At 50.3% G+C, this 15,398-nt stretch overlaps 1 protein-coding gene across 1 annotated transcript in view; it reads right to left on the bottom strand.

Moving 5' to 3' along the window:
* Positions 1-9,628: 9,628 nt before the first annotated feature.
* DOK5 (docking protein 5) overlaps positions 9,629-15,398 on the bottom strand; it is a 147,823-nt gene continuing 142,053 nt past the window's right edge. Inside the window, exon 8 of the mRNA XM_027977348.2 lies at positions 9,629-10,059. Coding sequence (XP_027833149.1) covers positions 9,995-10,059 — 65 coding nt within the window. The 3' untranslated portion in view covers positions 9,629-9,994. The remainder of the gene's footprint in view (positions 10,060-15,398) is intronic.

The raw sequence follows: 15,398 nt of genomic DNA, 5'->3' as shown, positions 1-15,398 counted from the left end.
CTAGTAAACAAAGGAGGCCACAGTCAGCAGCGGCTGCCGTCCGTGCGGTGGTGACCGGTGAGCCGTGAGGGTGTGGAAACCCAGGAAGCCGGCTCCGGTAGCCAAGGTGAGCCCGGAGGTGCGCACCGAACGGATGACTTCACGAGGCCAGGCTCTCGCATCTTCCGGCACACGGCTGTTGTTTCTAGTTGCTAAGTTGTGAATGACTCTTTAGGGACCCCAAGGACTGTAGCCCGCCAGGTTCCTCAGTCCATGGGACTCCGTCGAGAACACTGGAGTGGGCGGCCATTCCCTTCTCCGGGGAGCTTCATGACCCAGGGGTTGAATCTGTGCCTCCTGCATTGGCAGGCAGATTCTTTACCACTGAGCCACCGGGGAAGCCCTTTCTGTACCTAGAAAAGCCCTAAATTCCTTGAGGTATTTGGTTTTCTGGAATTAACAACAATCTTTTGACATTTGAACAACCTGCCCTTTGTTGCAAAACTTCCATGTAACCCGGCTCCCGCCACGCCTCCTCGGAGCAGTGCTCTCAGGGTTGAGATGTTGCCCACCCAGCTTCAGTTCAGTGCAGACGCTCAGTCATGTCCTTCTTCCTGCAACCCCCTGGACTGCAGCACGCCAGGCCTCCCTGTCCATCACCAACTCCCGGAGCTTACTCAGATTCAAGTCCACTGAGTTGGTGATGCCATCCAACCATCTCATCCTCTGTTGTCCCCTCCTCCTCCTGCCTTCAATCTTTCCCAGCATCAGGGTCTTTTCAAATGACTCAGCTCTTCGCATCAGGTGGCCAAAGTATTGGAGTTTCAGCTTCAGCATCAGTCCCTACAATGAATATTCAGGAAGCCTACCCAGCTTAAAGTTCTAAAAACCCCTGCCAAATAAAACATAACTCTCAATTTTTAAGTTGTGTATATTTAAGTCGACAGTTCAAAAAGCAAGAAAGAGCCATTCAAGGAACTAAAAAGTAGTGTTTTCCTTTCTTCATTTGCTCTCATTTGTTACTGTGTCCCTTATCTGCTATGATTGTCTTCAGAAAAACTAAGATTTTAAAATACCACCAATTTAGGGGGTCATCTTTGGAGGGTCCATGTCTGTCCTAAATGTTAACATAAGAACATTTAATTCCCGTGCTGAATCACCGAAATTATACATCTTGTATTCTGTGCCTCACACATACTTTCTGTTCTTGTCAGAACAGGAAAACAGCTGCACGAAGCTACCACACTTGCCTCTATTTCACCTCCCGACACACAGACATTCTGCAGCACAGCCCAGCCGGGCCTCCTGCTCAGTGAGGAGGGGCTGGAAGAGCCACGGCTGCCCTCGTTCCCTTCCCTTTTCCGTCACACAGGAAGGACCGTGTGCGAGAAAGGACCTGACGGGCCTCTTTGCTGGCCGTGTTTCCCGGACCTCCGCTGCCTGACATCTGCAGGGGATGCAAGTTCTAGGGCAGAGGGAAAGCCTCCCGGGTGGCCAAGGGCCCTGCTCACCCCGCGGTGGGTGTGCCACTCTTGTGTTTTACCTGCTTTAGGGATCCCAGAACCCCCATGCGCCCTGGGGCCTCAGGAGTTGTGTTCACGGGGCACGATGGTTAACGCCAGTTCTGTGCCTGATGCAGTGAGGCCAGACAAATGGAGTTTGGAGCAGAGAAAGGCCGAGTGCAGGGCAACGGGTGGCTTATGCCCTGCACAGGAGGGTGGGGGTCGGGGGTGCACAGGATATGTGATCAGCTGGTGTGCAGTCCCCTGACTGGCTGCTGGGACGGGTGATCAGCTGGTGCGCAGTCCCCTGACTGGCTGCTGGGACGTGTGATCAGCTCGTGCGCAGCTCCCTGACTGGCTGCTGGGACGGGTGATCAGCTGGTGCGCAGTCCCCTGACTGGCTGCTGGGACGGGTTATCAGCTCGTGCGCAGTCCCCTGACTGGCTGCTGGGACGTGTGATCAGCTCGTGCGCAGCTCCCTGACTGGCTGCTGGGAGGGAGCAGGAGCTGTCACGGGGGCTCCCATTCTGCCCCTCGGCTCCAGGAGGCCCAGGCTGTGTGCTCAGGCTCATCAAGGAGCTAATGTCTTCCTTTCTGCAGTTTCTACATTTGCAAAACATCTCAGGAAACTTGCATCAAACACTGCTATCTAGATCACTCAGCATCACCTCTCAGGATTTGAAACAGCTCAGCTGGAATTCCATCACCTCCACTACCTTTGTTCATAGTGATGCTTCCTAAGGCCCGCTTGACTTCACTTTCCAGGATGTCCGGCTCTGGGTGAGTGATCACACCATTGTGATTATCTGGGTCTTGAAGATCTTTTCTGTGTAGTTCTTCTGTGTATTCTTGCCACCTCTTCTTAATATCTTCTGCTTCTCTACGGTAAGATCATGCCATCTGGTCCCATCACTTCATAGCAAATAGATGGGGAAACAAAGGAAACAGTGTCAGACTTTACTTTCTTAGGCACTAAAATCGCTGCAGATGGTGACTGTAGCCATGAAAGGAAAAGACGCTTGCTCCTTGGAAGAAAAGCTGACCAACCCAGACAGCACATTAAAAAGCAGAGACGTCACTTTGCCAACAAAAGTCCACCTAGTCAAAGCCATGGGTTTTCCAGCAGTCATGTATGGATGTGAGAGTCCCTTGGACTGGAAGGAGATCAGTCAATCCTAAAGGAAATCAACCCTGAATATTCACTGAAGGACTGATGCTGAAGCTGAAGCTCCGATACTTTGGCCACCTGATGTGAAGAGCTGACTCATTAGAAAAGACCCTGATGCTGGGAAAGATTGAAGGCGGGAGGAGAAGGGGATGACAGAGGATGAGATGGTTGGATGGCATCACCGATGCAATGGACATGAGTTTGAGTGAGCTCCGGGAGTTGGTGTTGGACAGGGAGGCCTGGCGTGCTGCAGTCCATAGGGTCACAAAGAGCTGGACACGGCTGAGCACTGAACAGCAGCAGCAAGAATCACAAGGTCTGTCAGAGGAGCTGGAGCACAGGATATGGGAGGCTGTCCCGGAAAGGCCCCCCCAGGTCCTGCTCGACTATGAGTGCTACATGCAAACCCCGATGGAGGAACAGCCAGCAAACGCGCTGCAGGCGCCGCCTCCGCTCACACACGCTCCACTGTCCCACCGGACCTCACTTACAAGCACAAGTCCAAAGATGAACCTGTGAAGGATTCCTCCAACCTGGGAACGAGACGGGACACCTACAGTCGCCTCCTCTCCTGGCTCACACTGGTCATTCACATAGCACGTGCGTGCTAAGTCATATCAGTCGTGTCCGACTCTTTGTGACCCTGTGGACCGCAGCCCACCAGGCTCCTCTGTCCAGGGATTCCCAGGCAAGAACACTGGTGTAGATTGCTGTGCCCCTCTAGGAGAGCTTCCTGACCCAGGGATCAAACCCATCTCTTATATCTCCCATTGGCAGGTGGGTTCTTCACCCCAGCTCCACCTGGGAAGTCATTCACATAGTACTTAAAAAAAAAAATAGTACTTTTGCTTTTTATTGGCAAAAAGCCAGTTTCACAAACATGATGTCATGGAAATGAACCTCATGTGGTCGAATGTTGAAACTGAACAGCCTCTGGCCAGTAGTTCCCGAGGGTCCAACAGATGGTAAATGTCACTGCTTCCTGCAGAAACAGCATTTTCCACAGCGCTGCTATGACTTCCCTGGGGCACCCGGGCACACAGTTTGGGAACCAGAAGAGTAGCGGTAACGCATGTGACTCGCATCATCACCCACGCAGAGATGACAGGAGGGTTGCACTTGGCACGCACGGGGGTCCCAGAAAGTCAAGGCTCCCTGGCGCTCTCTGTACTGCCCATGCAAGGGAGAGCCTGTGTTGCCCGATGCTGTGATTTAATGATGTATTTGTTGCCCTCTCACTTCCCATTTCTTTATGAAGATTTATTGAGCACCGCTAAGTTAGATATTTTCTGTGGTGTTGGGGGGGCAAAGCTTAGCCAATTAAATACAGTTCCTGCCCTCAGGGAGCTTAAGAAGCACAGAGAAGGCAGCCGATCCAGTCAGCACTGATACCGTCGTTATACACAGTAATTAGGGCTGTGCAGGGACCCTCTGGAGTACTTTAAAAGCTTATAACCGGCGGCTTCGTCTGGTCTGGGGGTCTTGGGAAGGATCTCAGAGCCTGGTGTTTTAGTTAACGTCTGCAGGAAGCGCTGGTTTTGCAAGAGTGGAGGAAGACGAGGTTTTTCGAGGCCAAAGGAACGACAGAGACAATGGCCCTGCGGTGAGAGGGCGCAGGCCCGGCTCAGGGTGGGCTCCGCGTGCCTCCCACGGAGAATGCGGGCTTCACAGGGGATGCCGGTGGCGAGAGATGCCTGCAGAGCAGGGGCAGCTGCTTCCTGAAGGCAGGGCTCGTCCGGAGCAGGACTCTGCAAACCTTCCCTGGGGAGGGCTCAGGCCCCTCACACCACCCCTCAACTCCGCGGGTGCTGCACTAAAGCAGCGGCAGATACCAAACGGGCATGCGGTGTGCCAGTTAAACGTCACTGACGCTTGGCCAGAGTTTAGGACCCTTGCTACACAAGCCTTCCACGTGGGCCTCATTCGGTGAGTCAAGGGAGGGTAGCTAGCTGCTGAGAAACAAGCTAGTCCTTGGTCTCCTAGGCTTTCCAGTGTAAAGAGAGGAAATAAACACAGCTTGTCAACGCAACAGAGACCACGCAGCCGGCAGTCACGGTCCAGGTCAGGACTCAGAGCAGAACCAGCACCCCTTACCCACCTCTGACATCTTTAAATCCACCCCAGCAACCTCTGCTTCCCAGCAGAGGAGGGGAACTCATTACCAAAGGCCAAAGATAATAACACAGCGCAGCGATTACAATCAGAGGAAAGAAGTCGGGGCGGGGAGGTGGCGGCGGCCGCCTCGAGGCTCAACGCTGGGTCCTTAACAACATACGGGGCTCGGCCTCCTCCCGCAGCCGCCGTTTCGCAGCCTGTCTCTTTCTGGCAGCTCCCGGCTGGCTTTTTCCTATTAAACAACAGTGTGAGCAGTCCATGCCCTTCAGGCCTCTCCCCGAGACAAAGACGGTCAAACGGAGGCTCCTCGTTAGTTGCTATGGCAACAAAGAAAGTATAACAGAAACCCTGTCAGTGCCACTCAGGACCAACCCGCCCGAGCTTCAGTCTCAGAGCAGCTCACGCCTGCGTGTCACCTGCACCAGGAATCACAAGGGTGCCTGCGGCCGGCTCCCAGCTCCTCCTGCCGACTTCCCGGCGGTGTCTTGTGTAAGCATGCTGGCTGACAACTCCAGGTGCCAAGTCTCCCCGGATGGGAACTCTCCCCATGTCTATCTCCTTCAGGTTTCTTAAAACGGGATGTATGCCTCCTGCACGGGAATTTCCCAGAGATACTGATCGAAAATACAGATTCATCGGCTCCACTTCAGACCGACAAAAAGAGCATCTTTTGCCCACAGTTGATAACTACAAGCTCAGAGTAGGACGTGGGTGGAGCTATCTTCAGCACGTGTAGGCAAATGACTACCACCTGGTTGCCTTGGCTCATTCAAATCCCTACGGTTGAGCCAAAATCTCGCTTTGAAGTCAGCCAGTACTGACTTTCATCAGAAGATGGGCAGCCTTACCTCCAACATTTAACCAAAAGAACTTAAAATGTCAATAGGACTGAAAAGAACTGCATTCATGTGGACATTGCAAAATGGATTCACTTTGTTTGGGACTAAAAGGAAAAGTTTCTGTTAACAGTTGGTTCAGTATCCTCCTCTGAAAGGTCAACATTGTCCACCCGCTCCCCTGAGACCATAAACGCCCCTTTATATAAACGGATGTTCTCCGTAGTTTTCCTGTTTCCTGAGCAATTGGCTTAAACAATTTGGCTTCCGGGTCAGGCGCTGTGAAGGCAGGCACACTGCCTGTTTTCTTCACACCGTATTTCTCGCAACTACCACAAAGCCTGGGATGTCCAGAGATGAGACAGAGTAAATACTCGGTGAATGAATAAGTGAAGCACAGAAACCGAAGCTGTCTTGCCTGGAAAGCATTTTAATAGCTGCTGCCTTTTAATCATTCTGCCTTTTAAGTCAGGTTAAAGGTCTTTTTGTGCATGCTGGGTGCTTAGTCCAACTCTTTGCGACCCCATGAACTGTGACCTGCCAGGCTCCTCTGTCCATGGAATTCTTCGGGCAAGAATACTAGAGTGGGAAGCCCTTTCCTCCTCCAGGGGATCTTTCTGACCCAGAGATAGAAGAGTCTCCTGCATTGCAGGCAGATTCTTTACCATCGGAGCCACCAGGGGAAGCCCCAGAGGTCTTTTTTTAGCTGTGGATAAAATAAGCATGCAAAAGGGAAGACAAAGCTTACCCCCCACCCCCAACACACGTCTGCCAAAAAAAAGAAGTCACTTTTCTTATCATACAATTAAAACAGAAACAACTCTAAGTAAACTATGTAGTTTAATCTTTAGACTTGAGTTTTTTTGCCATGTTGGTGGAAGCGCTTAAGAATTCAGTTTGTATTACGTACAAATCCAGCACAGCTTTGAAATGTTACCCCTTCTCACACTTGGATGTTCACCAAGGAGGTTAAGGATTAGAAAAAGAAATTTCAAAATAACTTCGAATCACTATTTCTCTTATTTAAGGCCAGAGATTTATGTGTTTAAATCTCTCGTGTTGTCTACTAAATACCCTGAAACTGATAAAAGATAGTATCGGGGGTTCTTACAGCGGGGGTGACTCCAGCCTGTCACTTGTTTCTGTAAACAGTTTTACTGGCACATGGCCAGGCCTCTCCTTTGAGGATCACTGTCTACAGCTTTTTCTGCAATACAGTAGGAAAGAGACACCATATGACCCAGAAAGCTAGAATATCTATATTCTGGCCCTTTAAAGAAAATATTTGCTGCCCTCCAAAGCAGCCTGTGTAAGGGACACACAATTTACGCAGTCTCGTGACTCAGACTGCCCGGGTTCAAATGTGTCTATCATTTAGTAGCTGTTGACATAATCAAACAGGAAGGCCGTTAGACTGGGGTGGTCCTGGGTGGCCCACTGGAGCAAAGTAAAAAAGTAAGCAAGAGTCAGTGTACTAGAATTCAAGAAAATGAAACTTAGGAACAAGCCATCACAGCCAACCAGTCTTTCCCAGACAAGGCAACCGCTTCAGCCACAGGCAGTCAAGTGATTTCCTTGCTTTGCCTCCAAGTATTCCCTATAAAAGAAGAGTTGACTCGTTGGAAAAGACTCTGATGCTGGGAGGGATTGGGGGCAGGAGGAGAAGGGGACGACAGAGGACGAGATGGCTGGATAGCATCACCGACTCGATGGACATGAGTCTGAGTGAACTCTGGGAGTTGGTGATGGACAGGGAGGCCTGGCGTGCTGCGATTCATGGGATCACAAAGAGTCGGACAGGACTGAACTGAACTACTTCTCTCCGTGGAGCTCTTCTAACTATTTTTGGTTTGGCGTTGCCCAATCCCAAGAGATGGACACTCAAATAAACTTTTTTTTTTTTTTTAAGCCATGCCTCGGGTATGTGGGATCCTAGTTCCCTGATGAGGGTTCGAGCCCACACCCCATGCAGTGGGAGCCGGAGCCTTAACCACTGGCTCACCAGGTGAGTCCCTCATATAAACTCTTTTAATCTGCCTCGGTTTATCTTTTAACAGAGCTAAGAGATCCTAGGCATATTTTTAGATTATTTAAACTCCTTAAGGATCCGTTTCTCATCTGTTAAACAGGAACAATAATTATACTTACCTCTCGGAGCTGCTGAGGATTGAATTAAGAACACAAGTAAAGCTCTAAGAATAGCAGAGAGAGTAAGTAGAGGCTGTTAGGAGGCTCTAGCAGAACTCTAACTCCTTTTTGTCAATATGTTTCTTTTTTGAAAAGTCCTGAGTCTCTGGCTTACAGCTAACCACATTCAGCAACATTTCTTCACTCACTCATTAGCTGTAGACTTGCTCCAGCGATCCTGACTTCATTAAAATTATAATTATTTCCTTAATTCCATTTCCTTCATCTACTTCTTTAACTTAATCCCCCATGCTGGCTGCCAAGGCCTTGGGAATCAGGGAGAACGTCTTATGAGATAGTTTTCAACAAGAAAAAAAAAAATAAAAGAGCCAGATAAGAGTCAGGAAAAATGAACAGTGAGCGAATTATCAAACCTGTGTGGCAAGCCAAATTCTTAAAAGACGAACAGAACTGCGTCTGGGAGAAGCAGGATGAACTAGAAGGATGGGGAGAGGGCACAGAACACAAGAGCGTCCCAGCAAGGCCACCGGCGCGAAGTCGTCTCTGCGTCCCTAACCCACTAATTAATTCTCAGCTGAACTTAACCCTCCTCCTCCAGGCTTCGCCACCCCTGAGAAAAACACATCCCAACCAGCAGCGTCCTTGGAAACCCCAACCACCTCAGACCAAGGCGGGATTTCAGTGAGACCTTTGGGGTTTCATTGGCCAATCTCCATTTTAGGAAATTATGCACTTTTTGGAAGGAGCATTCTCGGGACTTCGCAAAAACACTTTTTTTCCTCCTTAGTGAAAATAACCATTTTGGAAGGCCCGAGCCCCGTGCCTGGCGCTGAGAACATATGCAAATCAATGTTACTTTGCTTCCCATTGTAGAAAGAGTTCCATCCCAAGGATCAGGGTTTATTCCTCTTCTTGGGTTCAATGTATATTTCTCAAGCATGAGCCACGTTCTAGGGTCTGGGAAATAGGATTGCCAAATTCAGTCAGGAAAAATAGAGACCACCCAGTCAAGTTTTAATCTAAGATAGACAACGGACATTTTTAAGTATAATCACATCCCATGCAGTACATGTATGCTAAAAACATTATTTATTGTGTATCTGAAATTCAAATTTAATTTCATCCCATATTTTATCTGGCAACGCTACTGAGAATCGAGTTGAGACTAAGACAGACCCCACCCCTTACACAGCTTTATAGCAACTTTAACCTCAGAAGCCCACAAGACTCAATGCCCATCTGGCGTTTTCCCAGTGGGAAAGTCTAGGGAGCAGAGTGGCCGTCTCTTTAGAAGCACATGACTTCCGGGGCCCATTTAGCAGATGCCACATGGTACTGGAATTATGTCCTTACTTCCTCGTCATGCTCTTCCGCATGTAAGGTCCTTGGTGACAGAGGCTGTGCCTTTTATCTCTTCGTCTCCTGACTTTGCCTCGCAAGGGGCCTGGGGCGAGCAGATGCTCAGCAGACAGCTGAGTGAATGAGTGAACGCACACATACACGGTTGGATTCTATCAAATGCGATGCTCGGGGTTCACAAGGAAGATACCACACACCTTCAGACACACTGGAGATGCAGAAAGTCATATAGCCAGAAGCCCTAGACCGTATGGGTGAAGAATGGCTTTTATTTTTAAACGTTTTGGAAGGTACATGGAACAAAACAAAAGCTTTCTTAAAAGGGAGGGAGAGGGGAGATGGTGTAAGAAATTGCAACGCTGGTAAATAATATAAAGGGTGCTTGGGAGGGTGACTTCTTAACGTAATAGGTCATACTGAGTCAAAGCACTGATTTAACTAAGTGGGAATATAATAAAACATGAAGGCCCACAGTTAAGCGGAACGATAACACGAATAACTGAGGAATACGGTAAAACACATAACAAGTAATTAAGAGCCATTTTATTGTCAGTACTGTCACACAATCGGAACACTCAGAAGGAAAATAAATCACAAGAATCCGCAAAAGGGCAAATTCAGGGAGGTGCAGGGGACACGGTATCTACAATAGAAAACCACAGCCGTGAAAGAGGGAACACAAACTTGGTATCTATAGAGCAGGTTTCAAGTGTGCTAACTTTTTTTTTTCTTTAAGAAAGAAAGGGGAAAAAACAAAGACAGGAAAAAAGAAAAAGAGTATTGCAGAGTGTCCCAAGGACCACACAGGTAGGCAGGACACGGAGCTGCTTTCCGGCACGGCTTCCTGGGCGCCCTCCGCCCATCCGGGTGGGTTTGTGGCCAGGCCGTCAGTGCTCAGATGGGTAGGTGGGAAAAGTCTCTGTTCGATGAAGCTTCAGAGGGCTGGTGACACCTTTTCCAAGAGAGATTTTAAAATCAGCAGTTGCAACCACAACCAGGTTAGCTCATCACAAGTTTCTGTATAACAGAAATAAATAACATAGGATATAGAATGTTTTCCCCCCCTCCCAGAGGCTATTCACAAGGATATGCAAAGGAGAGTCCTGAAAGACACCGTGGTTAATACATCACTTGCATGTGGCCTTTGCACGGCTGCTGCTGCTGCTAAGTCGCTTCAGTCGTGTCCGACTCTGTGCAACCCCACAGACGGCAGCCCACCAGGCTCCCCGTCCCTGGGATTCTGAGGGCAAGAACACTGGAGTGGGTTGCCATTTCCTTCTCCAATGCATGAAAGTGAAAAGTCAAACTGAAGTCGCTCAGTCGTGTCTGACTCTTTACGACCCCATGGACTGCAGCCTACCAGGTTCCTCTGTCCATGGGATTTTCCAGGCAAGAAGGCTGGAGTGGGGTGCCATTGCCTTCTCCGGGCCTTTGCACTGGCTATGTGCAAACCAGGCTTCCCAAGTGGCTCAGTAGTAAAGAACCCTCCTGCCAATTCAGGGGACACGGGTCCCATCCCTGGGTCGGAAAGATCCCCTGGAGAAGGAACTGGTAGCCCCGTCCAGTAATCTTGCCTGGGAAATCCCAGGGACAGAGGAGCCTGGCAAGTTACATTCCAAGGGGTCGCAAAGAGGTGGAGACAGCTTAGAGACTAAGCAACAAGGCCGTCAAACCAGGAGCAACTAGGGGCAACCGCCTCCTCAGTACTTTACGAACTAACTCCTACCGCCAAAAGATTTAGGGAAGACGAGATCCAGTCAAAAGACTGGGGAATCTTTCGGCGAGGACACCCTTTGGAAACCAGACCAGAAATAAGACAGTACTATGTTCATTCCTAGGCGATCCTGCAGTAAAGGAGGGCCTCTTAAAAGCCAGGCAGCCTTTATTACTTCGGGTGTGAGTTCCAGACCAAGAACAATGCAGACGTCAGGAGGGCCAGGCCAGGAAGAGTCGCACGAGGCCACTGTGAGTCCCCTTCATGATACAGGACAGGGGCTGGCGAGCTTTATAAAGGCCAGACATGAGACATTTTAGAGTGCAGGCTGCGTGGCCTTGCAGCGCCTACTTAACTCCACTGCCAGCAGCTCGACAGCAACCAGTTAATCTGTAAGGAATGGGCGTGAACGCTCCCATGAAAGGTTGTGAACAGGCACAGTCGGCAGCGGGACTGCCCAGGAGGCCGGTTGGCCGTTTCTTGCGGCCGGGGCGCCGGATTTGAGAAGCACGAGAGGCGTCCTACCGCCGTCTGCTGGCCAAGGGCGGTTGCTGCCCAGCTGCTGAGTCTGACTCCGCGACTCCGTGAGCTGTGCCTGCCCGGCCCCGCGGTCCTTCCCTATCTTCCGGAATGTGCTCAGGTTCAAGTCCATTGCATCAGTGATGCCCTCCAGCCATCTCATCCCCTGTCGCCCCCTTCTCCTCCTGCCTTCCATCTTTCCCAGCATCAGGGTCTTTTCCAGGGAGTGGGCTCGTTACATTCAGCGACTAAGGGTTACCACACGCAAAGGAATTTACGACGCAGATCAGGGGAAGAGCCCTCAGAAGAGAGCAAAGGAAAACCTACACTGCAGTTCAGACTTCCTGCAACCAAACCCGTAGATCAAGCCACGCTAACAACCCCGGGAAATGGCTCCCCGGCTCGGCGGAGCACGCCCGCCCCACCAGCGCGCGCTCCGAAAGCAAGCTGGGCGGAGCAGGCAGGCCCTCGGGCGGCTCCTTATGCCAGCAGCCCTGGGCTCCAGCGCGGCCCAGGCTCGGCCCTTTCTGCCGTAAGAAATCGTGAGGTGAGGTGAGGTGAAGTCGCTCAGTCGTGTCTGACTCTTTGCGACCCCATGGACTGCAGCCCACCAGGCTCGTCCGTCCACGGGATTCTCCAGGCAAGAGTACGGGAGTGGGTTGCCATTTCCTTCTCCAGGGGATCTTCCCGACCCTGGGATCGAACCCAGGTCTCCCGCATTGGAGGCAGACGCCTTGCCCTCTGAGCCAGCAGGGAAGTCGTGGATTGAGACATTTCCAAGCCTCAAATCTGAACCATAAGAAAACTACATACGTAGTCATACAGTCCCTGGGACATGTAGCAGTGACTGTTAGAGAAGTCAGGATACCAAAATATCCCAGTCACTAGAGGTCACGCCTTCTTGCACATGAATTCAATTCTCCTTCCAACACACACACACAAACGCGTGCAAAGGTCACACACAGAGGTCACAAGCTGACACTGGCCTGTGCGCCCTCTCTGTGCCAAGCCCTGTCCTCTGGCCTGCACGGAGCACAGAGCAGGTGGAGTTCCCTGTCGACATTGGGTGACTGCACACGGGCTGAAGGCCGGTCCCCTCGGCCTGCGCTCTCCCTGCCATTTTCACCAGGGAGCCCACCACGCCACACTGGCTTGTCCCCGTGGCCCCTACAGACATGCGAGTGTGAGACCCCGGTTTGTCTGTCGTCTTTCTAATTTGCTCGGGTCTTAATCTACTTCTCTCTCACTAGATGAGGGAACATTATAGGGAACAGACGGTGGTTGTCAAGGGGGAGGGGCTGGGGGACGGACGGATGGGAGTTCGGGACGAGCAGAGGCAACTGTTCTATCCAGGAGGGACAGACAAGGCCCTGCTGCACCGCACGGGGGCTAGAGTCGACACTGTGACACGTGATGGAAAAGAGCGTTAGACGAAGGCACAGGCGCCAGGGCTAAAGGAACTTGCCTGCAAATGCAGGAGACATGGAGACCTGGCTGGATCCCTGGGTCGGGAAGACCCCCTGGAGGAGGGCATGGCACCCACTCCAGCATTCTTGCCTGGAGAATCCCATGGACAGAGCCCTGGTGGGCTGCAGTCCATGGGGTTGCAAAGAGTTGGAGACGACTGAAGCGACTTAGCACACATATGTGTGTGTGTGTGTGTGTGTGACTGAATGTAGACATATATGTATAACTGGATCACTTTGCTGCACAGCAGAAATAAATACAGCATTATAAACCAACTATGCTTCAATAAAAGGAAAATTTTTAAAAAGAAAGAAAACCCAAGGTTAAGCCCCCCAAAGCAACCAGTTGCTCAAAAAAAATCTATCCTCCTTAAGATAAAAAACGTAAATTGCACAACCTGGAACCATCCCTCTGGAGGAGTTATTTCCATCACATGGTATTCACTTTGGAAACACCTGCAGTGGCAGAATTTCCACCCGAAGGCGAGCATATACAATGAAAGAAAGACCCCTACCCAGCAGTCAGAGCCCTGGAGTTCTAACGTCAGTCCATCCGCCCGCTGGCCACGTGACCTCACTGAGTGCGGACCTCCAAGGGTCTCAGTTCTGCCTTCACTGAAGTGGAGTCTCTGGCCAAATCTAACCGCTGCCAGCTGAGCCAGGAAAGGCGGCAGAGAGACACCCACAGAGCGGCACAGACATCTGATGCGGCTCCTTGACTTCCCACGAATATCCAAAATCACATGCTGGATCACTGATATAAGTGCCTATGGTTTTCTCATTTTTCTTTGAAACAAGGGACGCTCTCTTCAGAGGCAATTTCTACAGAAGGGTTCTAAATATATTGAGAAACGGAGCACCTAAGGATTAAGGGCAAAATTCCTAAGATGTTAACTTAAAGAAGGAGGTGAGGGAGTTTAAGAAGAGCATTGCCAAGAAGCTGGACACACCCGGCTCTCTCGTGAAAGCCTTGATGCACCAGCCACACCTCTTCCTTTCTGTTCTTTGAAAATCCGAGCTCCTTCCCGCACCAGGGCCTTTGCGGAAGTTGCTTTCTCTGTGGATAACGCTTTTCCCGGTAGGCTCTACCTCTTTCCAGATTCCAGGTCTTGGGGTAAATGGTGCAGCCCCTCTAAAGAAGTCCCTTTGTGACCTTCTTCCCCAAACTGGCAACAACTCTGCTTTACCATTCTCCACTACAAACACTTTCTTTCCAATATGACACGGACCGAATTTGAAATTAAATATGTGTAATTGTTGACTGTGGCTCTCCTTCTGACCATCACCTGCAGGAGGCAGAAGCAAGCCTGTGTAGCAGCCCCCGTGTGGCTCCATCACCCAGCACAATGCTCAACATAAAACAGACGCTCAACTAACATCTATCAAGCAGTGAATGAATGGAGAGGCGAAAGCCTCAGCTCCACGACACACGCGATCCTGGACACATTACTACAAATTCTGTGTCTTAGCTGCACAGGGGAATAGAATACTCCCAGGCGGCTGCTCTGCAGTCTAAATGAGATCATGTTCTGGCTTTCCTAGTGCTCAGTCGGAAGGAGTCTGCCTGCAATACGGGGGACCATCTGCAATACAGAAGACTGCCTGCAGTAAAGGGGACCCAGGTTCAATTCCTTGGTCAGGAAGATCCCCTGGAGAAGGGATGGCAACCCACTCCGGTACCCTTGCCTGGGAAATCCCAGGGACAGGAGCCTGGCGGACCACAGTTCACATGGTTGCAGAGGAATCAGACATGACTAAACCAGCACCTCCATGCTAAGTTCCTAGTGCAAAGACAGGAACACAGTAGGTCCTCAAAAAGCAGGAGCTTTTAGATTCAGTGAGCATGTCCTGTCTCCCTTGAAAGGAACAAATCTGGCACTTTGCTAGTTGTATATTAATGTTAGTTTATATTAAAAAAAAAGGAGAGAGAAGACTGCATGTTCAAATTTACAGAGCCCTGGCTTAACCAGGATTAAACAGATTTATTTTTTACCTCAGGACATCTCAGAGTCTTGGAAATATTGATTTGCTCTCTGAATCTCCTAAAGAATTTAACATGTAGCACAAACCAGTCCATCCTAAAGGAAATCAGTCCTGAGTATTCATTGGAAGGACCGATGCTGAAGCTGAAACTCCAGTACTCTGACCATCTGATGGGAAGAACTGACTCACCGGAAAAGACCCTGATGCTGGGAAAGATGGAAGGTGGGAGGAAAGGGGACGACAGAGGATGAGATGGTTGGATGGCACCACCGACTCAATGGACATGACTTTGAGCAAGCTCCGGGAGTTGGTGATGGACAGGGAGGCCTGGCGTGCTGCAGTCCATGGGGTCAAAGAGTCGGACACGACTGAGAGACCAAAAGACTGATCTTGCCCCCAATTATTGGACTCTAGTACTTTTCTGGAGCAGGGTGATATCAACCAGGGTCAGGACAACAGAGCAGACAACTGGGAAAAGGTGACTGGTTTTATACAATGAATTCTTAGGAGCAGCCTGTGAACACGGGGCTCAGCATACCGCTGAGTGCTTCTATTTCATGTATTTTTTCCCAATTCTCACGATGAACCCCACATGTTAATTCTGTAAAT

Source organism: Ovis aries, chromosome 13 (assembly GCF_016772045.2).
Source record: "Ovis aries strain OAR_USU_Benz2616 breed Rambouillet chromosome 13, ARS-UI_Ramb_v3.0, whole genome shotgun sequence".
Lineage (NCBI taxonomy): Eukaryota > Metazoa > Chordata > Mammalia > Artiodactyla > Bovidae > Ovis > Ovis aries.
This window is presented reverse-complemented; position numbering and strand designations above follow the sequence as displayed.